The sequence below is a fragment of the Elephas maximus genome, chromosome 24 (genome assembly GCF_024166365.1).
Source record: "Elephas maximus indicus isolate mEleMax1 chromosome 24, mEleMax1 primary haplotype, whole genome shotgun sequence".
Lineage (NCBI taxonomy): Eukaryota > Metazoa > Chordata > Mammalia > Proboscidea > Elephantidae > Elephas > Elephas maximus.
Window position 1 is genome coordinate 28,854,060 of NC_064842.1, and position 26,767 is coordinate 28,880,826.

At 38.2% G+C, this 26,767-nt stretch overlaps 1 protein-coding gene across 1 annotated transcript in view; it reads left to right on the top strand.

Annotated features, from left to right (window-relative positions):
* The window catches only part of B3GALNT2 (beta-1,3-N-acetylgalactosaminyltransferase 2), a 48,267-nt gene that overhangs the window by 19,567 nt on the left and 1,933 nt on the right, over positions 1–26,767 (top strand). The window contains exons 5-11 of the mRNA XM_049868683.1: positions 3,899–3,994; positions 14,603–14,713; positions 17,163–17,241; positions 21,534–21,717; positions 24,834–24,959; positions 25,585–25,744; positions 26,234–26,290. Coding sequence (XP_049724640.1) covers positions 3,899–3,994; positions 14,603–14,713; positions 17,163–17,241; positions 21,534–21,717; positions 24,834–24,959; positions 25,585–25,744; positions 26,234–26,290 — 813 coding nt within the window. The remainder of the gene's footprint in view (positions 1–3,898; positions 3,995–14,602; positions 14,714–17,162; positions 17,242–21,533; positions 21,718–24,833; positions 24,960–25,584; positions 25,745–26,233; positions 26,291–26,767) is intronic.

Sequence of the window (26,767 nt, forward strand, 5' to 3'; positions counted from 1 at the left end):
TATTAAGCCAATTTCCTAATTCTGGGATAACCCGTCTTGGTCATGACATGTTGTCTTTTTTACACATAGCTAAAAAATTATTTTTCTTGTAGACAGCATATCGAGTCTCCTTTTTATCCATTCTCAGAATTTTTACTTTTTACACAGAGTGTTTATTTCATTTACATTAAATACAATTATCAGTGTGGCTGGATTTCAGCTTTTCAGTTTACTATTTGTTTTCTTCTTGTTCCATCCTTTTTCGTTCCTCTGTTCCTCTTTTCTACCTTCTTTTAGGTTAATTGAATTCCATTTTAATTTTTTTATAGTCTTTTTATCTATAGCTCTTTGTACTGTTATTTTGTGTGTGCGTGGTTGACATCAGGATTACAATATGCATCCTGAACTTTTCAGTCTTCTAAAAGTTAATATTTACTCTTTTCTGTAAAATATAAAAACTTCGTAACTATATAGTTCCATTTACCATCTCCCAGCTTTTTTGCTCCAGTTGTCATGTACAGTAATTACATCTGTGTACACTATAAATCCCACAACATGTTGTTAGAATTTTTGCTTTAAACAGCCAGATGTATGTAAAAGAAATTTAGATAGAAAAAAAAAAATGCCCACGTAGTTATCATTTCTGGTGCTCTTCATGACTTTCCAAAGATCCAAGCTTCCATCTGATATCATTTTCTTTCAGCTCAAAGAATATCCATTAACATTTCTTATAGTGCAAACTTACTCGTGATGAATTTGCTCAGTTTTCATTTTTCTGGGAATGTTTTTGTTTTTCCTTTATTTATTTTTTTTATTTTTGTGAAATCTTTTCTGGACATAGAATTCTCGGCTGGCTTTTTTTTTTTCTGTTCAGTATTTTAAAGATGTTATTCTAGTGTCTTCTGGCCTCCATTGCTTCTGAAGAGAAGTTAGTCATCCTTATACCATATTGTTGTTCCCATGTATGGTGTATATAATATGTTTTGTTTTGGGTTTATTTTCTGACTGCTCTTAAGATTTTCTTCTTTATATTTGGTTTTAAACAATTCGGTTGTGTTGTACCTTGGTATGGTTTTTCTTTATTCTGCTCATGGTTTGCCAAATTTCTTGAATCTGTAAATTTATGTCTTTTGCCAAATTTGGGAACTTTTCAGCTATCATTTCTTGAAAACATTTTTCTTCCCCCTTCTCTCCACCCCTGGGATTCCAGTTACATGTATGTTAGACCTTTTAGTATTGTCCCAGTTCACTGAACTGTGTTCTTTTTTTTTCAGTGTTTTTCCTCTCTTTTTCTGATTTAGATAATTTTAACTAATCTGTGTTCAAGTTCATTGACTCATCTGCCTACACTTTTAAGCATATCTAGTGAATTTTTTATTTTAGATACTGTATTCTTTATTTCTAGAATTTTCATTTAGTTCTTTTTTATAGTTTCTCTCTAACATTTCCTATGTGATCATTCATTATGAGCCTGTTGCTCTTCAGCCTTGGCCGTAGTTATAATAACAGCTTTAAGATCCTTGTCTGCTTTTCCAGCATTTGTGTCATCTTGTATTCTGTCTTTATTGATTATCATCTTTTTTTTTTAGTATGGTTAACATTTTTCTTTCTTATCTTATGTCTAGTAACTTTGGGTTGTATCCTAGATATTGCAAATAATTCGTTGTGGGCACTCTGGACTTTATTATATTCTTCTGAAGAGTATTGATTGTTTTCGTTTTAGGAGACAATTAAATTAGCTGAATACAGATACTAAACTCTCTTCCTCTTGCGATAGGCAGCAGCTGAAATCTTTAGTCGGTTCTTTTGCCCTTAGATGGGCTGCTTAGATTTTGCCTTGAGTGGTTATTTCACGAGTCAGCCATAGAGTTGAAGAGAGTTTATGTGAAGCGTTTAGGACTCTCCCTCTGTGATCCTTTCCTTTCAGAAGGTTTTCCTCCTCACTTTTTAGCTGCTGTATTTGCCCCGGTTCTTTCCTCTGATTTTTCAACTAGAAAGACTTTAGGTTTTTATCCAAGTTTTAGTTACCCCTTGAGGTCTACCTTTAGGCAAAAAAAAAAAAAAATCCGTTAAATAAATGAATGTCTCCAGTGTTTTCCCTTCTTATATAAGTGTTGATTTTCCTCTCTTTTCTGCCTACTTTGTTTATATTCCAGTGCCTCAGATAGTTGTCTTTTATATTTTGTCCAGAGTTCCTAATTGTTATCTACAGGAGAATCTGTCCACTTTTCTAAGACATCTTTAAAAATGTCTTTGTATTATTGTTAATGCTGATTGTTGTCATATAGCAACAGATAGAATGTTAGCTAGTCCCCAATAAATACACAAATCAATTTGATTAAATTTCTTTTTGTAGCTTCTTCTGTTCTTGCTTTTTCTAAAGAATACTGCATAGTTGGTTAATGTGCTCGTTGGCATAAATATAAGAGAGAAGGAATAAATCCTACTGATACTCAACCATGAAGTGCCATGTTATATTATTTTGAGTATCGTTTTTGAGTCCAGCCATTATGATTGCAGTGAGAAGAGCTTTATCAAGTTAGTCAATTATAAGAGTCCATATATTATTGTGGTTAAAGGTTTCATTGATACAGTAGCTCACTTTGGTAATTGAAATAACACACCCTGGATTCCACTGTTACCCTTTTCTAGAAATTAGGATTGATCTTGAAGTTCTCAACAAACAGTTGTTTATTGTCTTAGTATATAGTCTTTTTTTTTTTTTTTTAACTATTCGTAATGTTAAAAAAAAAAAAATTGCCATCGAGTATATTCCAACTCACAGTGACCCTATGGGACAGAGTAGAATTGTCTCATAGGGTTTCTAAGGAGCAGCTGGTGGATTTGAACTGCTGACCTTTTAGTTAACAGCTGAGCTTTTAACCACTATGCCACCAGGGCTCCATTAAGAGCTTAGCTGCTAACCAAGAGGTCGACAGTTCGAATCCAGCAGCAGCTACTTGGAAACCCTACAAGGCGAATCTACTCTGTCCCGTAGGGTTGCTTTGAGTCAGAATTAACTTGACAGCAATGGATTTGTTTTTTGTTTTTTTTTTGGTTTTTGTTCATGACGTTTGAGTTATCAGTCACGAGTTTGGTTCAGATGTATAATATTCTGATCATGTTGATTTAACTTTTAGTTGCCATATTTTTATCCCAGGGAAGGGCTATTAATCTTTGTCCTCAAGGAAAGCCTAGTCTAAGGTAGACGCTTATGGGTTCACAGGTAGAGACAATGTAAGAAGGATTTCCACTGTATTGGCAAGGATTGGTGTTGATAAAAGACATCGTCCACTAAAACCTCCTTAATTCTGAACTTCTGCGTGGTCTTGATAGCTTTAGCAGAAGTTTTCTCCTTAGTAAGGTGGTATATAAGAATAGGCATGAGAATTAGGAAATGTTCTTCCCCAAAACACATGGGGGGGGGCCCAGAGAAAACAACTCAGACTTAATGAGAATCGGTCCTCCTTTATATTCCCTTTTCTGTTTTATCTATGTATTTATTTTTGAATGAGGATTCCTAAGTACTTTTGTTGCATATAGGAATCTCTGATCTTTCAGAGACTTCTTAACCATTTGGGGGTCTAATACCCCCTTAATTTGTTGACTTAATTTAACATCATTCACCTCCCTTAATGCTTTTCATTTCAAAAAAATATTTTTAAGGCTATGTGAATTATAGTTAATGATTGGGAACTTGATGACAGCTTTGGCTGTTTTAAATATCTTTGATAACCATGACAGTGCTAGAAAACCCAAGTGATGCCCAAACCGCAGTAGAGCAATGTTAGTAGCCATGGTTGGGGCCATCGATGATTAGCTGACCAAGATGTAAGATGTTTGAAAACTTGTAGCACATGCAGTATATAACCTGAAGTATTTTTTTCTTGTCTTTTTTTTTCGTTCTTTCAATTTATAGGAGGCCCTCTTCAGTGCTCGCTTTAGTCCTCCCAGCTGTGGCGTACAGGTGAACAAGCTGTGGTACAAACCTGTGGAACAGTTCATCTTACCAGAGGTACGGGATGTAGTGTTCTTCATAGGAGTGGGTATGTGCTGTCAAAGGCAGGCAGTTGATATTTTGTTATACTGGGGCAGCTGTGCTGTCCAGCATGGTAGATGAGGGTGCCAGTTATGGACATACTGAAATGTAGCACACTGCATTCATACCTCCAGAGACCTTCCTGATACGATGAAGTTTCCAAACCCACAACTTTTTGAAAAGTACTGCAAGTGTCCATGGTTTACTTAGTGGAGTAGAGAACAACTGCATGACTGTTACCATGACAAAGGATAATGATAGATATAGATTGATGGAAAGACCAGCAGCAGATATCATGTGGGTCAGTCAGTTTACTCACCGTCTCAGTCATCTAGTACTGCTAGATGTAGTAACAGGTGGGTGGCTTTAATAAACAAATTTATTTTCTCAAAGTTTAAGAGGCTGAAGTCTGAAATCAGGGCATCAACTACAGGGGAAGGCTCTCTGTTGGCTCTGGGGGAAAGTCCTTTTCTCTTTTTAGCTTCTTTTCCTCAGTTCCTTGGGGATCTTCATGTGGCCTGACATCTATCCGCCCCCCCCCCCCCATTTGTGCTTGTTTGCTTGCTTAACCTGCTTTATATCTCGAAAGAGATTGGCTTAAATACACCCTACACTAATACTGCCTCCTCCTTAATGTAACAAAGAAAACCCATTCCCAGATGGGATTATAACCACAGGTGTAGGGGTTAGGATTTACAACACATATTTAGGGAGTCACAGTGTTTAATCCGTAACATTTATCTAAAGAATGCAAAAGAGAAAGAAAAAAAAAAAAGTCAGTGAACAGGATAATGGCAGACAAATTGGCCACATTTCCAAGACAAATAAAACTTCTCCAGTGGATGATGATCTAATGTGTGAAAACTTTATTGTACCTTCTAGGTCCCTCTAGGTCCAGTCTAAGTAACTTACATAGCTAGAGACCACCTCAGCTGACCAGGTACACCTCATTAACCCTGACGTTAAGCTACAGTATAGTCACAGAGCATTACACAATCGTGCATGAGTAAATTATTCATCCTCCAGCCTCAGCCTTTCCAGGCTATTTCAGTCTAGTCAGAGCATGTTCCTGAACTCAGTACTTTGGTGCCAGAATAGGGGCCAGTTTCCTGGATATCTCTGGGATTCACTTTAGACCAGCGATAGAGCTCATCCTGCAATGTCCTTTTTCTCAGGAAATGCATGCTGAAGTATTTAACAGTGAAGCATCATGATATCTGCACTTTACTTTAAAGTGGTTCAGCCACAGCAGAGAAGTATGTGTGTATACAGAGAGAGAAAGCAAATATGGCAAAAATGTTAATAGTTGGTGAATCTAGGTGACTTGGGTGTTCATTTTCAACTCTTTTGTAAGTTTGAAGATTTGCTAAATAAAAAGGGGGAAATTTTACCTTCCTCTCTTGTGTTCAGGACGGTGTTTCTGGCAGTAGGTACTAATAATGGAAAGTACTGACTAGAACAGTGCGTGGCCATTTTATTTGGTTCACTAAATAAGGGGCACTGTGGGCTAATCCTACCTTCATTGCTAACTGCCTGATAAGAATCTGCATGAATCCAATTCTCAAAGTGTGGAAATGGATCCAGTCCTCACCTTCCCACTCTGTCCTCATTACCAGCTGCTCCCATGGCACTCTTTCAGCCCCAGCCACCCAGAGCCAAATCAAAGTTCACGTGTTGGAAGGACACCTTGTAGACTGCCAGATGGGCAGATGTCATCCCCTGCTGGCTCTCACTGTTCCTGTGGGTTCATTAATTCACTGGAATGATACAGGATTCATGAAGAGTACACCATATTTGTGGCTGCAACTTTATTACAACCTAAAAGGATACAAATGAAAAGACACATAGGGTGAGATCTGGGAGAGGTCACAGCACAGAACTTCCATGCAAAGAAGTATATGCTACTTTCTCCTGTGCCTGGTAACCAGTCAGGAAGCTCATCTGAACCTTAGGGCTCTGGGCTCTTATCAGCCTCACCATGTGGTCATGAGAGATTACATCATACCTGGGGAGGCTTAGCATCGGGCCCCAGGTGGTCCCTGTTGGTCTGGTCAGCCCCCCATTCATTAGCCTCAGGTGTTCGTATAGCTGGACTGCACCGAGAACAAAAGCAAAGTCGTTTCCTGCAAGGTGGTTCCACATCTTGCATTTACTAAGACTTAATGCCTATAGCTTTATGGTCTTTATTTCCCCTCAGGCTTTAAGTTAAATTGGCTTTTAATTTTTTATTACTTCTGAATAATATTTTTTCTCTTAAAAACGTGGAGATTTTTAACTGACAGTACCTTGGGAGTGGAATTATGAATGATTTTTCTTTTTATATATCTGTTTTCTAAATCTTCTGAAATAAATACTAGCTTTATAAAAAAAAAAAAAAACTCTTTAAAATAAAAAAATGCTCTTTACTATTATACAAATCCTATTTTGTGTTTGATTTTACATCGATAGTGTGTTTTGCTGCTGCAAGCCTACTAGGGCTTATTAGCTCACAAAAAGAATGATGATGATCAGTTTGCCTGGATATTGTCAGCAGAGAACAACAGAAGAAAACCAGATAGTTTAGTCCATTGAGAGGGGCAAGGAGGTTATTTGTTCCTCATCCTATTCCCTCAACACTTAATAGACTCCCAGAGTAGTATGTGAGCAGTATGGCTTGTCAGTGAGGAAATCTCTCATACTGTTTTCATTGTGTGACTCACTGAATTAAGATCTCAGTGGGGGTCACAGATTTAAATGAAGACTGCTGTGTGTTGCTCTTAAAAGATTTCTTTCTCTAATTTCATGTTTTCCTTCATAGCACAGTTGAAACCTGAAACTAATTTCGATAGAAAGCAGGCAGTTTTGCTTCACCTGAGTCACTAGAGACATCACTGTTAGTAGTATGGATACTTACATATTTCTTATTTATGAAAAGCTGAATTTTTTAGATATAGTCTTTTTTTTTAATCCACAAGAAGTTCTGATTATAGGCAGAAAAATACATATTTAAGCTGTTCGGTTGGTTTGGATGAGAAATTAGAAGCATGACATAAAAACGTTAACAACATGCAAAAGAGGTTGCAGATAGCTTGCTTTTATCGTAGGTGAGGTAACTTACGATGTCTCATTTTCCGACTTGGTACCATGCTGGGTTTTTTTTTTTTTAACTTTTGTTTTGGTTTTATGATCTTAGCAGGGAATTGCTATAAACAAGTTGTTTTACATCTCAAGAGATTCCTGGTGTTAAGATTATCTTACATCAGAGAATCAAAAGTAGGTACGTGAGAAGAGAAGTGGGGAGAAATAGAGATTCAACTGTGACAAGGAGCGGGAGAGAGGGAGAAGATCCAGCTCTTCTCTTGCATAATAACAAAACCACAGAAGGGTTGTTTAAGTTCAGGGAATGCATCAAAATCATTGTTGAAGCCAAAGAATTGTTCTGCTAATTACTCAGTTTAATCAGCATTGTTGACACTTGCATCATGACCCAGTCACAGACAAAAGAGAAACCGTGCTAGGGAGGAGCCACCCTGAAATTGGAAGTCAAATGAGAAATTTGAATTGATTGGATGGGACAGAGAATTACTTGTTTTGTTATATTTTCTAGATTTGCAGTTTCAAGGTGAGGCATCTTTATTTGGTCGCTGTAATGTACCTTTGGTATGGTTCATTTGAAACTGCAGTTACTAAGATTACCAGTGACCTAGTTGCCAACTCCAGGGAACATGTTTTTGCGCTTGTCCCAGTTGATTACTCTTTTCTCTTGGCTTATATGATACACATTGTTTTGGTTTAGCCAACTCTGGCCTAGTCCTTCCCTGTATATCTTCTCTTTGCTTTCCTCATAAGTATTATCATTGGTAATTGATTACCTAGCTTCTGTTCATTTTATACATTCTTCATAGGTATTTTTATTTATTACCTCTTGTATGCTGATGGCTGTTTTATCTGTAACTAGAGCCCAAACTTATCTCACGAACTCCAGACACACTTCTGTCTACTGAACATCCCCACCTGCATGTCCCATGGCATTATAAAAGTAATATCTTTTCCATACCATCCATTCTCATCTCCTCCTGTGTTCTCAGTCTTGGGTACTGGTACCTCCTTTTTCTCAGTTACCAAGCCAGCGACATGGGATTTATCCTCCACTCTGATGTTCAAGCACTCCCCAGATCCTATCAGTTCTTTCTGCTGATCAGTTCCTTCCAAACTTCAGCACTATTGAAGTTTTAGAAGAAAGTGAAATTACCCAAGGACAAGAGGTTGTTGTTGCAGGAGAAAGCCATATGGTTAACTAAAAACAGCGTCATATAATCAAGGGTCTATCTAGGACTTAGTTTTCAGGTCCAAACACTCACTTTCCTGTTCTCTTAGAAATGATCAGATTCTCAGTTGAAGGACACTATGTAAATTTGCAGATGAATATATAAACCAGAGTGTTAATTCATTCGGCTTTAAAGGGCATTAGCTCAGTAGAGTGATATGAATGCTCATGACCCTTGTCCAGGGAACTCCCTCCTGTTATATCAAAAAATCAGGGCACCTAAAAAAATAAATCTGAACAGTGTGTGGCTTGGCATTGAATTTGATTACAACAATGGGAGGTGATTGTTTAAGAGCTATTTCAATCAGGCAGGATGTGACTGGAATGCTTTTTATCTTCCAAATACAGTATCTTTCTCCCCCTTGATGTCCATACAAATTGCCAGAATATCTCTCTTAACCCAGCTCTCCTGTAGTAGTTTCTTGATACATTGTTTTGAAGTATTGATTTTACTAATTGTTTTCTCTGATGTAGGGATTTAATAAGTGGCAGTCTGAATTCCCGTATCTGTTTGCTGTCCAGCCACTACATAGGTGCTTAACTTTTCCTCGCCTACGCTTTTGTAATAGCCAGATTACCACTCCCCCCGTCAGCCTTCTCCACACTGCTGCCATTCTACTCCTGGAGTGACCTTTCGAAAACTGCACATATGACTGTCACTCTTTTGCTTGCAACCTTCATTACTTCTGCACAGCCTTCAAGATAAAGGACAGACTGTATTACAGCCTACACAGCCTTTCATGATTTGACCTGCTCACTTCCAGCCCCCCTTTTACCTCTCCTTTCCTTGACCTTGTACGTCAGCAATATTCAACTACTTTAACATTTTTTTTCCTGAATATGCTGTGTTTTTCCACATCTGTGCTTCTTGATGTGTTATTTTATCTGCCTCACACTTTTCTGACTTGCACTCTTTCAACAAGACTTAGCTTAATTCTTATGGTCATTTGAAATTCTGTCGGATCTCCCCAAACAGAATTACTTTCCTTCATTATTGAACCTGTCATAGCATGTTTTCATTATTTGACGATATGGGCCATTTCATTTTTTTAAATCCTTGAACACAAAGCCCATAGCCTGATAAACAGTAGCCCTCAAATGTTTTTAAAAAGGGGTCAGTTCACTTTCTGTGTTCCTTCTAGTGGTAATAAAGCTTCTGTTTTGCTGAGCACAGAGGCTGTATTTACATACATTATCACTAATCCTCAAAACAACCCTCATTTTCTCTTTTTAAAGATTAGGAAATGATAACTCTGACCTCCAAGGTCACATTGCTACCAGGTAACCTGATCCTAGGGCTCCAGCTCCAGAACCCACGTTCTTTCTCAAACAGTATGCTTTCCTTTAATTATATTTAGCAGGTGTTGCTTGTTCGCTTTTATTTTTTAAATAATTTAAGCAAGTTTTAAAATAGCAATTCCTAATGTTCACATGTGAATAAAGTATGTTTCAGGGAATAAACTGATTCTTGGAAAACCTTAAGGAAAAGTTAAACTTTTTACCAATTTATTGAGATGTAATTCACATGCCATACAATTCACCCTTTTACAGTGTACAGTTTAGTAGCTTTTAGAATACTTACAGAGTTGTGCAGCATACCCGTTAGCATTTATTCTCCATTCCCCCAGCCCCTCTAGCCTCCGGCAGCCACTCATGTACATTCTGTCTCTATGGATTTGCCTGTTCTGGAAACCCTGGTGGTGTAGTGATTAAGAGCTATGGCTGCTAACCAAAAGGTTGGCAGTTCGAATCCACCAGGCACTTATAGGAAACCCTGTGGGCCAGTTCTACCCTGTCCTATAGGGTCGCTATGAGTCGGAATCGACTCAATGGCAACAGGGGTGAGGTTTTTTTTTTTTTGGCCATTTCATATAAATGGAATCATAGAAGATGTGGTCCTTCATGACTGGCTTCTTTGACGTAGTGTAGTATTTTCAAGGTATTTCCATGTTGTGGCATATATCAGTACTTCTTTCTTTTTTATTGTCAAATAATATTCGATTATATGAACATACCATTTTTTGTCTATCCGCTATTAGACGGGCATTTGGCTTGTTCTGCGTGTTGTTTTGGCTCTTCTGCATAATGCTGCTGGGAACATTCATGGACAAATTTTTATGTGGCCATATGCTTTCATCTCTCTCGAGGAAATAAGTGGAATGCTGGGTCATACGGTAACTCTGTGCTTAACCATTTGAGGAGCCGCCACACTGTCTTCTGAAGCGGTGGCACCTTCCAGATTCTTACCAACAGTGTATGAAGGTTCCAGTTTTCCACATCCAGTGCTTGTTATCTGGATTTTTTTTAGCATTGCCGTCCTAGTGAGTGAGAAGTGGTGACTATCTTTTTGTAGTTTGTATTTGCATGTCTCTCATGGCTAATGATGCTGAGCATCTTTTCATGTGCATATTTGCCATTTGTATATCTTCTTTGGAAAAATGTCTATTCAAATCCTTTGTGCATGTTTCGATTGCACTATTTGTCTTTATTATTGAGCTGTAAGAGTTTGTCATATATTCTAGATGCAAATTCCTTATCAAGCACAGTGAACACCTCTGAGAGCCGAAACTCAACGGGACTGTCTTGTTTTTCCAGGTCTCCCAAGTTTTCCACATTTGGCAGGGTGCACTGGGGTTTTTAGCCTTACCACTTTTTTTTTTTTATTATTATTGTGCTTTAGCTAAAAGTTTACAGAGCAAATTAGCTTCTCATTAAACAATACACTATTCTTTTGTGACATCGGTTGCCAACCCCACAGCATGTCAACACTCTCCCTTTCTTGACCTTGGGTTCCCCATTACCAGCTTTCCTGTCCCCTCCTGCCTTCTTGTCCTTGCCCCTGGGCTGGTGTGCCCCTTTAGTCTTGTTTTATTTTATGGACCTGTCTAATCTTTGGCTAAGGGTGAACCTCAGAAGTGATTTGAGTACTGAGTTAAAAGGGTGTTCGGGGCTATTACTCTCAGGGTTTCCCCAGTCTCTGTCAGGCCAGTAAGTCTGGTCTTTTTTGTGAGTTAGAATTTTATGCTACATTTTTCTCCAACTCTGTCCGGGACCCTCTATTGTGATCCCTGTCAGAGCAGTCAGTGATGATAGCCAGACACCACCTAGTTGTGCTGGGCTCAGTCTGGTGGAGGTTGTGGTTTGTGGTGGTCCATTAGTCCTGTGGACTAATCTTTCCCTTGTGTCTTTCGTTTTCTTCATTCTCCCTTGTTTCAGATCGGGTGGAACTAGTGGAGTGTCTGAGATGCAGCTTACAAACTTTTAAGACCCCTCCCTAGTAACCACCAAAGATTGTTTCATTCTGTGTAAACCTTTTCATGAGTCTTTATAATAGTGGTCTCATACAGTATTTGTCGTTTGTGATTGCAGTCTTACCAGTTTTCTGTCACTCTGGAAAGTATTTGAGTCTCTCTTCTCTGGCGGGTTTCTACCTTATCCAGGTTCCGGGGTTCGCAGGTTTTACTGTATATGAATTGCGATACACCTTTTTTAAAGAAAGACTGTTTTAATGTAAATATAGACTATCTCTTTATCATTATCCAGAAGAATTTGTTGGAAAACTACCTAACTAGATTAGGTTTTTACTTCTTAGATTGTGTATCGGGGTTGCTAAGTGTGTTACGGTTGCAGATGTGAATCTAATGTATTTATGTGTATGACATGCATGGCCTTTATAACATACAGAATGAAACTGTGAGGTTCATTCACACGTGCACTTACTTGTTGTATAATATGGTTTATTTAGTAAAACTGCAAAGTATCATACCACATAACTTGTCTTCTAATGTTTATTGATTTTATAAATTTGTGTAGCAGCTCCAACTCGGCCTCCATTAAGCAAAGGAAAGGCACCGTAGACTGTTAGTCCTTAGGAACACCCTGGCACCAAAAGTAGTTCTGGGTAAGGTACATAACTAAGTGCGTAAAAACAGACCCTGCGACATTAACTCCAGTGCTGTGGAGCCTGAGTACCGTCTGTTTTAGGAGAGGACTTAAGTTGCAGTGAAACTGCCTCCAGCCTCAGTTCCTGATACAGCAGCAGGGGACCAGGAAATGAGACTAAAAAGGTGAAGCACATGGCTTCATTCGGGGGAAGAGCTGGAACTTCCTTAGGTCTTACACCAACTTGATATCAGATAAAAAAAAAAAATTAAGTTTCTAGACTTAAGCTTTGTTATCTAAGTTTTTACAAGACTCTTTGGAAAGAAGTTGAAGTCTGAGGAGTGTCAGCTGCCAGGAAGGAGAGGAGGCAGTGGGAAAACCGTCCTTCTCAGTGGAGCCAGCTAATGCCAGGGCAGCTGGCTAAGGCCCTTTCAGGGCCCTGTGCTGTCACTGTTCATAATGACGCCTGCTGGCGTAAAGCACAGCTTTGGGGTGTCTGCCAGGTCTGCTCAAAGGAACCCTAGGGCTCTACAAAGTACGTGAGGAGTTTCACAAGTAATGGCGATAGAGAGTTGAATATAAAGTGACGGTTAAGCTGCCTGAGGAATCTTGACTCTTACAGTGTTTTTAATCTGTTTTGATAAAGAAGAAAGGTTTTATTGCTTTAAAAAGTTTGCAAACCACTAAGCTAGATTATTGGACAAATTCAATTTCGTACAGTTACTTTATAATGCTAGATAAATGAGACATCGCTGTAAATTACTTTACCTCTTAATTTTAATACATGAATTTTTTTTTTTTTTTAGGATACTAGGGCTGTACTTTTCATCTCATGCTCTGTACCAAAATTAATTCTCATTGATTTTGAGTTCAGCCTGTTTATTCAATAAGCATTTTTGAGTACGTTATGTTTCATGCCTTTCCAGCAGCTGGGGATATAGTGCGCAATAAGACAGACAAGATCCCAGCACTCGGTACTAGCATTCTAGCGGGAGCAGTTAAACGATAGAAAAATAAACAAAAATATCAGAGTGGTGAGTGCCATGAAGAAAATAAAGCAGGTTGACTGATGGAGAGAAACTGGGACTTGGCTGCCTTCTGTTGGCTCAGTCTCTGGAGAAGGCCTCCCTGAGGAGATGACAGTGGAACTGAAATGGAGTGGTACTCGGGGCCTGCCATGCACACACCTTACAAACAGAAACCAAGCAGAAGTTAGGAGAAATTCAAATTTAAATGTGTAGCAAAGCTGGGGTTTGTAACTTTCTTAGCAAGTGTAGCTTTCTAAGCTCAGAGTTTAATAGTAATCGCAAAGGAAAGGCTTGTTCGATTTGACAAGGTAAAATTTATGGACTTTGGAATTGCAAGATAAAATAACATAATACAGTGAAACTTGGTGAGAGCTGGAACTCGACAGGACTGTCTTGTTTTTCCAGGTCTTGCAAGTTTTCAGCCTTTGAGAGGATGCAATCTTGCCACTTTTCTATCACTCGTTTTAGTGGGAAATGTTTGAGTTTTTCTTCCATGACAGGTTTCTGCTTTGCATAGGCTCTGGCTTTTGCAGGTTTTACTGTATTAAATGGCAAGCAATTCTGAAAAAACAGTTCAGCATGTAAAATATGTAGAGGATTAAGATAATCAGTTTATAAAATTATCTTACAGATTAATAAGAAAAATATAAAACTCAGTGGCTACATGGCAGAGAAGGGCGACAAGGCAATTTCCAGAAATGCATAAACACACTAGGAATCAAAGAAGCAAAATTAAATGAGAAACTTTTTTTAATCTGCTGAATTAGCCTCAACTTCTTTTATTTTACTAATATTCCATACTAGGGAAAGTACAATACAATTGGCATTCCCATAAATTGCAGTTTGACAATGTGTATCAAAATCCACACACAAAAAAATATCTATTTCTTGTCCCAGTAATTTCACTTCTGGAAATTTATTTTACATAAAAAAACAAAGTATTGGAGAAAAGTGATCATTTGCCCCAAAACATGCCTCACATTATTGTAGTAGACATTTGTAGCAACCAAATGCCTGCCAGCAGGGAAATGTTTGAGTAAACCAGGACGCATACACTCGATGGGATGTTATACGTGCATTGAAAAGGAGGGTTGTAACAGATGCAGCGGGGGAAGTACTTGTGATACGACGACAGGAGGGGACAAGCAGCAGCATGTAAAATTCTATGTATACTCTTTTGTAATTGGTGTTTTTTTCCCTAATGATCCAAAAAGATCCACCAAAAGATTAACAAGCTTGTGTTAGAGTTGTGGGATAAAAATTTTAACTGTGTCTGAGAAAAAAAATACGTTTCTCCCTAAAATTTTACCTAAAAAGTTAATTTAAATGACAGTGAAGGAATCAACTCAGTGTTTATCTTTCCACAAGAGCTTTGAAGGCACAGTTGTGTGGGAGAGCCAAGATCACCAAGGCCTTGCGTCAAGAAATCTTCACAAAGTGACGGTCAATGATGGAGGGGGAGTTCTCAGAATTATTGCTGTAAGTCATCTTTTTTTTTTTTTTTAATGGTTGGGAGATGCCATTTTTGTTTAACATTTTTTATATTTTTAATACATAAAAGTGTAGCTACATTTACTTTTACACCAGCACAGGCAATATGGATTGTGTACGTTTTGGAACAAATGTAGTGGAAGATACTGTTGAGTCACCATGGTAAAGACTTAAAAACTCAAATGTTTTATATGATTTTGTAATTCCAGTGTTAGTGAATATACAGTCTTCCCTTAAGATCGGTACAGTTGTAAAGTTAGGCAGTTTTATTTCTCAGTAATTTTTGTTACCATTCTTTAAGAACACTTATTGAATATTCACTGTCTCACCTTGATAGTAAAATGTCAGTTACAACACTATCAAAAACAACATTGGAAAATACGATTGACTACCTGCTGTCATTTATATTGCTAAAAGCAGCACTGGGGTTTCTGGCTCATATTTTCCATTTATTCATATCTGCCTCAAATTTAAAGCAGTTTGATAGCTAAATTTCACCAGTAAATGTAGAGTAATAAACAAGATCTAGGCGGACTTAAAATGATGAACTTTAAATAAAACGAGTGTTGTGTGTGATGGTGTTATAGACACAGTTTTCTGTTCTCCTTAATGCTCTGGTCTGATGATTGGGAAAGCACTTGGCGTTTAAATGCAGACGCTTAGTAGATTTTCCATAAATAGTAACACTTATTCACATGAATTAATTCCTGAGTTTGAAGTTAATATCATTCAATATATTGTCACTCCATTCTAAAAACATTTACTGCACAGCTATTATAAACCGGACACCAAAAAACCAAATTCAGTGCCGTCAAGTTGATTCCGACTCACAGTGACCCTATACACAGTGGGAGGCAAAATAGGCCAAGTAGCAGCCCCGAATGGAGCTTACGGTGCTAGTAAGAAAGCAAGCTATTAAACAGACACACGGATTCTCATGTCATTTCAAATTTCGGCTTATAGGCCATGTTAAGAATTTAGTATTTCATTCTTTATTATGAAAAGTTCTTTATTTAAAGTAGAAAATTTTATGGAATTTAATTATGGTTTTTTGTTTCTTTTCCCTTTATTATGTTTCCACATTTCTTTTTTTGAAATTTAATAATCCCAAATGTGCCAGAGTTATGAAGTATTGAGTTGGTTACATAGAAGGAAATAAGATTACTTCTGAGCTGAGGACTAGGTTCAAGTGTAAAGACAAATGATGTGCTTTGGGGGTAAATATAGTTGCAAAGGGCCAAAAATAGCTTAGATACTCAGCTAATCTTTAAAAAAAAATCACATAACTTTGTAGCCTATTCTAAGAAACCCCGTGTTCAAATGAAGGTTTTCATTATATATGCGTAGAGCTGAAGCGATGATGATTGAAAGTCTAAAAGATCTAAATTAAAAGCCAAACTGTAGACTTTTAGAGAGAAGTTAATAAACAAAAAGTATCAAGTTCTAAACAAGCCAAAAAATAATGTATACAATGAAAAAAAGTAAGAGTATACAGTCTTTTATTGGTCACACAACTGAACTCTGTAGCGTCCACCTTTAGTAATTCCCTCAGCATTCAGCTACAAACCATGTTTTAAAGTAAATGATGATTGCCTTGGAACAGTCTTTCTACTTGCTTTAAAACAATGCTTTGTACTGTACAACCCTGCTGAAAGAGGAAGAGCCAAGCAGTAGCCCTCTTGATAACATGAGTGTGTAGAAGAAATACTATAAAGGTGCTGAGCCAAACCTCTGACAGTCTGATCCATTTTGCAGCAGCTGGAGAATAGCTTTGGTAGATGTACCATATTGATGGGCAACACACAGAAATAAAGCATTTCATTTTGACTAAGAGCATTGGGTAACTTGTGAGGTGAAGAGAGGTAAATCTCTAATAATAAAAGATCCTCTAACCTTAGAGGTAGAAAGGGCTGTTGTTGGCCTTTGGCATCATCATCTCTGGGCACTTCAAAAACATCAATAATCGGTAGGTTGCTGTCTGAACTGTTTGAGCAGACTGTTCATTTACAGGGGGTCTTCTCTGCGTGGTAACCTAACTTTAAAATGTGCCTAGAGATATTTGAACTAATGGGAATTTTCATTCTGCAAAGAAACAAAGATGGTACTAATTTTATTTTAAAGTGGTAGGATTGGGTTGTAAAATGAGATTGGTTTTTGTGCCATTATGGTAGCAAGTACAAGAGCCTGATTCTGCGTAAGTTGGAATTCTGACCATGGTGTAGACTGGTGAGTATGCCTAATGTTTAGTATCATGATTAAATAACAAAGAATATGAAAATACTGTATACCATTCCCATACTATATACTTCTAGTACACCAGCATCTTAGATGGATCTGTGTGCTGGGAGACATGACTTTTGCCACATCGTTTTAAAAATATAATAAATATATTTTTAGTAAAGAAACATACCGAGTACTTCTATTCTCATTCTTTCAGGCTGGGGAGGGCGCATTGCCTCATGAATTCATGGAAGGTGTGGAGGGAGTTGCAGGAGGTTTTATTTATACTGTTCAGGGTAAGTCTGTTGGTTTGAAGTTGAGAAGCCTATAGAAGCTCATGTACGTAATCTAACTTTACACTTTGACATAAAAGATGTATTTTTTTTTAATAGTGGCTTTATTGAGATATAATTCACATACCATACAATTCTCCCTTTTAAAATGTACAATTCAGTGGTTGTTAGCACATTCACAGAGTTCTACAACCATCACCACTATCCAATTCCAGAACATTTCCATTACCCCACAAAGAAGCGCGGTACCCTTTGGCAGTCATGTCCTTTTCTCCCATCTCCCCACCCCCTGGCAACCACTAATCTACCTTCTTTCTCTGTAGATTTGCCCATTCTGGACATTGCATATAAATGGAGTCATACAATATGTGGTCTTTATGGCTGGCTTCTTTCACTCAGCATAGTGTTTTTAAGGTTTATCTATGTTATAGCATGAATCACTACTTCATTTTTTATGGCTACATACTATTCCATCACACAGCTATACCACATTTTATTTATCCGTTGAATGATATTTGGGATGCTTCCACCTTTTAGCTATTATGAATTATGCTGCTATGAACATTTGTGAACAAGTTTTTGTGTGAACGTATGTTTTCATTTCTCTTGGATAAATAGGAGTGGAATGCTGGATCATATGGCAACTGTTCGACCATTTGAGGAGCTACCAGACAGTTGGCCAAAGCAGCCATACCCATTTTCACCAGCAGTGCGCGAGGGTTTCAGTTCCTCAATACCCTCACCAACACTACCTATTTTTGTCTTTTTTATTCTAGCCATCCTAGTGGAAGTGGTATCTCATTGTGATTTGGATTTGCATTTCCCTGATGGCTAAAGATGTTGAGCATCTTTTTATGTGCTTATTCGCCATTCTGGAGAAGTATCTGTTCAAATCCTTTAAAACCAAAAAAAACCAAACCTGTTGGCATCAAGGCAATTCCGACTCATAGCGACTCTATTGGACAGAGTAGAACTGCCCCATAAGGGTTTCCAAGGAGCTCCTGGTGGATTCAAACTGCAGACCTTTTGGTTAGCAGCCATAGCTATTAAACACTATGCCACCAGGGTTTCCTTCAAATCTTTTGCCCAATTTCAATTGGGTTGTTTATCTTTTATTGTTGATTATAAGAGTTCTTTATCTATGCTGGATACTAGACCTTTATGAGATGTGATTTGCAAATATTTTCTCTCATGCTATGGATTATCTTTTCACTTTATTCATGGTGTCTTTTAACCCACAAAAGTTTTAATTTTGGTGCGGTCCGATTTAGTCTATTTTTTTTTTCTTCTTTGGTTGCTTGTGCTTTTGGTGTCATACCTAAGAAATCATCGTCTATTCCTAGGTCACAAAGATTTACATCTCTGTTTACTTTTAAGGATGTTATAATTTTTAGCACTTACATATATGTCTTTGGTCCATTTTTTTTTTAATTTTTTATTGTGCTTTAAGTAAAAGTTTACAAATCAAGTCAGTCTCTCATACAAAAATTTATATACACCTTGCTATATACTCCTAATTGCTCTCCCCCTAATGAGACAGCACACTCCTTCCCTCCACTGTTTTCATGTCCATTCAGCCAGCTTCTGACCCCCTCTGCCCTCTCATCTCCCCTCCAGACAGGAGATGCCAGCATAGTCTCATGTGTCTACTTGATCCAAGAAGCTCATTCTTCACCAGTATCATTTTCTGTCCCATATATAGTCAAGTCCGATCCCTGTCTGAAGAGTTAGCTTTGGGAATGGTTCCTGTCTTGGGCTAACAGAAGGTCTGGGGGCCATGACCACCAGGTTCCTTCTAGTCTCAGTAGAACCATTAAGTCTGGTCTTTTAATGAGAACTTGGGTCTGTATCCACTTTTTTTTTATCCACTGCTCTCCTGCTCCCTCAGGGGTTCTCTGTTGTATTCCCTGTCAGGGCAGTCATCAGTTGTAGCCGGGTACCATCTACTACTTCTGGTCTCAGGCTGATGTAGTCTCTGATTTATGTGGCCCTTTCGGTCTCTTGGGCTCATAATTGCCTTGTGTCTTTGGTGTTCTTCATTCTCCTTTGCTCCAGGTGGGTTGAGACCAATTGATGCATCTTAGATGGCTGCTTACTAGCATTTAAGACCCCAAACACCACTCTCCAAAGTGGGATACAAATGTTTTCTTAATAGATTTTATTATGGCAGGTGACCTAGATGTCTCCTGAAACCATGGTCCCCAAACCCCCACCCCTGCTACGCTGGCCTTTGAAGCAGTTTATTCAGGAAGCTTCTTTGCTTTGGGTTAAGTCCAGTTGTGCTTACCTCTCCTATATTGTGTTGTCTTTCCCTTCACCTAAAATACTTCTTGTCTACTACCTAATTAGTGAATACCCTTCTCCCTCCCTCCCCCCTCTCATAACCATCAAAGAATATTTTCTTATCTGTTTAAACTATTTCTCAATAGTTTAAATAGTGGTCTCATACAATAGTTGTCCTTTTGCAACTGATTAATTTCACTCAGCATAATGCCTTCCAGCTCCTCCTCCATGTTATGAAATGTTTCATGGATTCATCATTGTTCTTCATCAATATGTAATATTCCATTGTGTGAATATACCATAATTTATCCATTCATCCGTTGATGGGCACCTTGGTTGCTTCCATCTTTTTGCTATTATAAACAGTGCTGCAGTGAACATGGGTGTGCATAAATCTGTTTGTGTAAAGGCTCTTATTTCTCTAGGATATATTCCAAGAAGTGGGATTGGTGGATCGAATGGTAGTTCTATTTCTAGATTTCCAAAGTGGTTGTACCATTTTACATTCTCACCAGCAGTGTATAAGTGTTCCAGTCTCTCCACAACCCTGCCAACATTTATTATTTTGTGTTTTTTGGGTTAACGCCAGCCTTGTTGGAGCAAGGTGGAATGTCATTGTAGTTTTGATTTGCATTTCCCTAATGGCTAATGATCGTGAGCATTTCCTCATGTATCTGTTAGCTACCTGAATGTCACCTTTAGTGAAGCGCCGGTTAAATATTAATTTTTTGATGCTTTTGTAAATGGAATTGTTTAATTTCATTTTTAGATTGTTCATTGCTAATGTGTAGAGATAGAGTTGATTTTTTGTATGTTGATTTTGTAGGCTGCAATGTTGCTGAACTTGTTTATTAGCTGTAATGTTTTTGTGTGTGTGTGGATATCTTAGGGTTTTCTACTGTGAATAAGGATTTACCTTTTCTTTTCCAATCTGAATGCCTTCTCTTTTCTTCTCGTCTAATTGCTCTTGCTAGAACCTCCAGTACAGTGTTGAATAGAAGTGGCAAGAACAGATATCCTTACCTTATTCCTGATTTAAGGGGGAATATTTAGGGTTTTTTTTCATTTAGGGTTGGGAGCCCTGGTGGCACAGTGGTTAAGTGTTTGGCTGCTAACCAAGAGATTGGCAGTTTGAATCCACGAGCCACTCATTGGAAACCCTATGGGGCAGTTCTACTCTGCCCTATAGGGTTGTTATGAGTCAGAATTGATTGATGGCAACAGGTTTGGTTTTTGTTTTGTTTTTATTTAGAGTTTGAGCTTGTATGTGTGTGTTTTAGCAAGCTCCCTAGATGGATTGTGATATCTACCAGAGTTTGAGAGGCTGCAAGTCATGATTCTTTTAAATAGCACTTAGATCATCAGGTTGAAAACACATACACAGGTATTAATTTATAGTCAGATTTTTAGATGTATGCAGTACAAAAGGAAATGTGTAACTCATTAGTCTAAAGGGCCTGTATTTAATTTCAATTCTTATCTTACTACCAACTATTTGCCTGTTATTTTACTTTTACGATACTTGATCTTTGCTTCAAGTGTTAAACTGTATATATTTATCTTTAAATTAAAGTAAAAAGGCGTTACAGTAGAACGTGAGAATTGAAAGGGACCCAGAGGTCATTTAGGCCTATATTTCTCAAATGGTAGCCTGTGGTCCACCTACATCAGTCACCTGAAGCGATGGTTAAAAATACAGGTTCTTGGGCCCCGCGGTGCTGCAGAGAATATTCTTGTAAGCACGTGAAATAACTTCTCTAGGGATATATCTAAAAGTAGACTTACTGAGTCATAAGATACACACTTCAGCCTAGCTAGATGCTGGCACATTGCTCCCCAAATGCATCTACGAGCAATGCGTGGGAGTTCCCATTTCTCTACCTCAAAGTTCCTAACAGCTGTATTTCTGTAAGGTTACTTTGGAAAAAGAGTTTTAGTGTGGATCATATTAGAAGTTCTGGATCTTAAGTTTGCAACAGCATTTTCTGCAGCTTCTCAATTTTTCCTTTTAGAAGGTGATGCTCTCCTAAAAAGCCTTCATTCTCGTCCTCAAAGACTTACTGATCATATAACTAATCTCCATGAGGAAGATGCCTTACTGAAGGAGGAAAGCAGCATCTATAACGATATTGTTTTTGTGGATGTCGTCGACACTTACCGAAATGTTCCTGCAAAATTATTGAACTTCTATAGATGGTAAGTTGTAAAAATGTTGGGTAGCTAGAACTTATCTTATTGTTCTTTTGATGTAGAAACAACATATCAACTTCAAAACACTGATGTTTAAAACTAAGTCCTTTAAACACCTAAACACCTTTTCTTATTTAAAGTAGCAAGTCCAGAATATGAAGGATATTAATCTACCAAAAACAAGGCAAAAATGGATTCACTTTGAGTCATTCCTACTTGCCATGGTTGTCTCAAGTCAGCCTTAGATGAAAATCAGTGAGTTTGAAAATGGTGGTCCATTCTCAGCTGTACTCGTACCCACCTACCTAAATCCTCTACTTCAAGGCACTCACACCCAGGCGGCTTCTCCGAGTCCCGTTCAGCCAGCATCCACCTTCTCTGTCCATTCTCCGCTCCTCCCACTTACAACCGTTTGTTGTCGTCAGTTGCCCTGGAGTCAGTTCTGACTCATGGCAACCCCTGTGTGCAGCGCAGAACAGCTCCACAGGGCTGTCAGGGCTCTGACCTTTTGGAAGCAGGTTACCAGGCCTGTCTTCCAAAGCGTATCTGGATGAGTTTAAATTGCCAACCTTTAGGCCGCCCAGAGACTCACATTTAAAACTACTTGCCCTGATTCCAAAAATCTTGCATAAGATGGCACACTGAAATTCACCCACCCTTAGAGTCTATCATATTTATATCTTCCCAGACCCTCCAGTGTTTCTTGCATTTTATTGTAATTCTTACCTTTATAATAATAGCTATTATTATGTATTACTGTTATTTAAGTTAATATATCAATATTAATTAAATTTTAAGCTGTATTTAATAGCTGTTATTGTTGATACTGTTGTTTTTATAGAATCCCATAATTTGCTGTTAAGTCCCCCGATACTATCTATAAGTGCACAATGAAAGCCTTCTAACTATATCTTTGTTTAGGCTCAACTTACAAAGACTGTTCACATCTTTGTCTTTTCTTTCTTAAAACCTTATCAGTAAGCTTCAGCGTCTGTCTTGTCTTTTCCTCTGTTTCCCTGGGTAGAATGGGGATTTATCAAGTACTTTAAGGACATGGTTCTGGGTCCTGAGGGGTAGACATTGTAATTAGTGTATGGAGGGTGATGTTTTATAGTTGGAGCAAGTTAATATGATTTTGGAGGGGTCCTGTGGATGGATGTAAATGAGGATTGGCAATTTGGGTGTTGCTAGAATACCAAGTTTGAACAACTGTAATAAGAAAAAGAACCTTCTTTTAGCTCGAGGCCACTAATGGGGATTCCCGGTATAGATGACGACAAGGCAAGGGTGTAAAGAGGAGAGGAGTGGGATTGGAAATGGGAAATCAAAAACTGCGGCGTATTAGGACTTTCTATAGGGACATAGGGGCCCTGGTGGCACAGTGGCTAAGAGCTCGGCTGTTAACCAAGAGGACTGCAGTTCAGATCCACCAGCCACTCCTTGGAAACTCTGTGGGGAGCTCTACTCTGTCCTGTAGGGTCGCTGTGAGTCAAAATTGACTTGACGGTAATGGATTATAGGGACATAATTCGTAACTGTAGAAGTTCACTTTAGTTCAGATAATTGCCTTTAGCTTTTTCTCTCTTCTAACTCCTTACGTATCTCTGGAATCTTAGCCTCTCCCCAGTTTCTGCTGCTGTTATCTATTTGGAGCCCACATCTTCTCCACCTGAATTAGGGCAGTAACCTATCAAGTCTCTTTCTGGGTCCTACCTACCCGTACTGCACCCTTCTGCACTCCACACTGTAAAGTTTCATTATTCATTTTAATTGATTTGTCAGTTACCTGAATGTCCTGTATCACAAAAGTTTATTTCTAATTATCGTTATTGTTGGGTGCCATTGAGTCAATTCTGACTCATGGCAGCCCTATGTGACAGAGTAGAACTGCCACATTGGTTGTTTTCTTGGATTTTCTAGGCTGTAATCTTTATGGGAGCAGATCGCCAGGTCTTTTCTCCCATGGAGCCACTGAGTGGTTTCAAACCACCAACCTTTTGGTTACCTGCTGAGCAGTTACACTTTGCTCCAGGGCTCCTTTTTATTTTTAATTAGCAAGTAAATATTATATATGCCTTACATAAGTTAATGAGAAATAAACTTTAGAAACAGCCTTATGCTATTTTGTGTGGACCCATCATTGTTAACTGTTCTTTGACCTAATGAAACTTTCTCCAGATTTCTTTTATTCAGATTTCTGTCGTCTGGTTGATTCTGTAACAAGTTTTTTTTTTTTTGTTTTTTTTTTAAAACAAAGATGTACAGGAGTTGTCAGTGGAAATGAGTCGATTTTGCTTCTGGCTGCCCTTAAATATTTCTTTTTTATTTCTAGGTAAATGAAGTCACCCCTCTTGTGCCTTCCAAAAGGTCATTTATAGTAGTTTAATTGTTGGAAATTACTCCCGGGGGAAATATGTTTTAGTGTTATAACTCAGTTTTTTTAAGCCATAAAATACCTTGAAGGTCACATACATAGTAGCAGAGAACCCAATTCTTGGTCAGCAGTGTTCCTGGGTGAGAGGCCATGGATCACACCTGTCCCATTATCCTGGGCCTTTACTATTAAGAACAAATGGAGCCAAGGGGGCAGGGGAACTAGATAAATGAAAACAAACATCCAGAATGGAAATATGGGAATGTTCATGCATTGTGAAGAATGTGACAAATGTCGCTGAACAATCTGTGTAGAAATTGTTGAATAGGAACCTAAACTGCTGTGTAAACTTTTCACCGAAAACACAGTAAAATGTTATTAAAAAAAAAAAAAATGGGGCAAAGTTTAAATGTTTCATAGATTGGGCAGCCTGACGTGAAGCACATTTGGTCATTGCCCCACTTCAGCCAGATTTCTTCCTCACTGTGTTCTTTTTACTCCCCGCCCTTCAAAGTCAGCTTGGTACTTTCTCTCTGTTATGTACTTAGCAGTTAGCAAGTGAGGACTGTAGTTGACAGCAGCAATCATCTATTAGAAGAAATGTTCTCAGCATTTGAGGACTAAGAAACGGAAACCGCATACAGGTGGTACGGGTATAGTTTTGAACGAAGGTGTCGGTGATGTCATTGCATTGGTGCTGCTTTGTTTCCTTATACGGTCATGCCGATTTTTGCATCTTTGCCAACAGGACTGTGGAAACAACTAGTTTCGATTTACTGCTGAAGACAGATGACGACTGTTACATAGACTTAGAAGCTGTGTTTAACAGAATTGCCCAGAAAAATCTGGATGGGCCTAATTTTTGGTGGGGAAAGTAAGTTGAACATTTTTCGTCCATTGACTTTCATGTACCTGATCAAATATAATTAATTTAGAATTAAGTATGCCAGTCATTTTTCATGAGAAAATGTGGCTGAGATATGAAACTTTCCTACTGGTCTCATAGGTTGCTGTATTTTATTACTTTACAATTAGAGGAAAAAAAAAATTAATGAAAAATCTCAGGCTAATATAATGTGGCTTTTATCCTTACCCCCTAAAAATAAGTGGTACTCAAATGAGAAGCTGTGATACATTTTATTTTAGAATAAATTGCGGCACATCTCTGAAACCATTTTCTATGCTTCTTCAGGAATACAGTATCGATCAGGGAGGTTTTTTTTTCGGGGGGGGTGGGTTTTGTATACAGAGTGATCTGATACTTTCCATTCAGAAACTCAACAAATGCTATGAGAGAATATGCCAGTCTCTTCTATAAAACATTTACTGGATAAGTGCTAATTCCTTTCCTTAGATTAGAAAATATTTTCTCATTCATCTTCCCTTGCTTCTACAAGCAAATTGGCAAATCTCTTAGCCTTTATAATGATAATAAAGGAGTCAAGTGGTAGGATATATGTCAGAACAAAACAACGAAGCCAAATGATGTTTAATCTCAGTTTCAGATTGAATTGGGCAGTTGACCGAACTGGGAAATGGCAGGAGTTAGAGTATCCCAGTCCTGCTTACCCTGCCTTTGCATGTGGCTCAGGTTATGTTATCTCCAGAGACATTGTCCACTGGCTGGCAAGCAATTCAGAGAGATTAAAGACCTATCAGGTAATTAAGGGTTCCTACCTAAGGGTCCACTCATCAGACCAAGTTTAATCTAGCCCAGTATCACTGAAAGCAAAGCCAACCTATGTTGGGAAAATCACATTATTCTTTCTATAGAGGAATCATTCCTCAAAGGTTAGCGACACACTCCCACTATCCCTCAAATCTTGGCTCTAAATTCTATTTCTTGAGCCTACTTTATGTTTTCAGCCTATATTTACAAGTATAATCCCTGGAGGAAGAGTAGGCTGTCTTCTCTCCTAGGTGTAGTCTTCTCATTTCATTCTGGTATGGGTGTTTCCTGTTAACAGCCACTAGCTCTTCCATATGTAGCTCTTCTTTTGGTGTATAAAGTTTAATCCATGTTTGGCATTTCTTATTAATTATAAGACAGAGAAATCAATTATTTATTATGGGAGTGGGTGTGGCATTGTCTTTACAGATGAAATAGCATTTAAATTTTTGTGTTTAAACTTCATGGGACGTGTATAGGGTGAAGATGTGAGCATGGGCATTTGGATGGCAGCTATAGGACCTAAAAGGTATCAGGTAAGCAAGCCTGAAGTGGGGGGCGGGCCGGGCTGGCATCATGGTTAAAGAAGTAAGGTTTCTATATGATGAATATCAAACCTTGGGCAGAAACAGTGAAATGAAGCTCTTCTAGCATCATAAGTATGTTCTTGATTTAATTCATAATCACTTGGGTTACTTACTTCTCCTACAGTGTTTTCATGAGTCTAAACCAAAAGGAAATATTTTGAGTGAAAGTTCCCCCACCCACAAAGAAGGTTTTATATATTTGATCAGAAATAGTTCACAGCCTTAAAACTTAAGAATCAGTTGGCTGAAGTGTCTGGCAGTATGCAGTCTAAAAGTCCGGAATGACACTTCTAATACAAATAAAATACTAGGTACACTATTGTAAAACATCTTTTAAAATATATATTGTGGCAGAAAAAAAGAAATGAATCCACAGAGACCAAAACTGGGAAGTGGGAGCCCTGGGAGAAAGTAAGCACAAAGCTA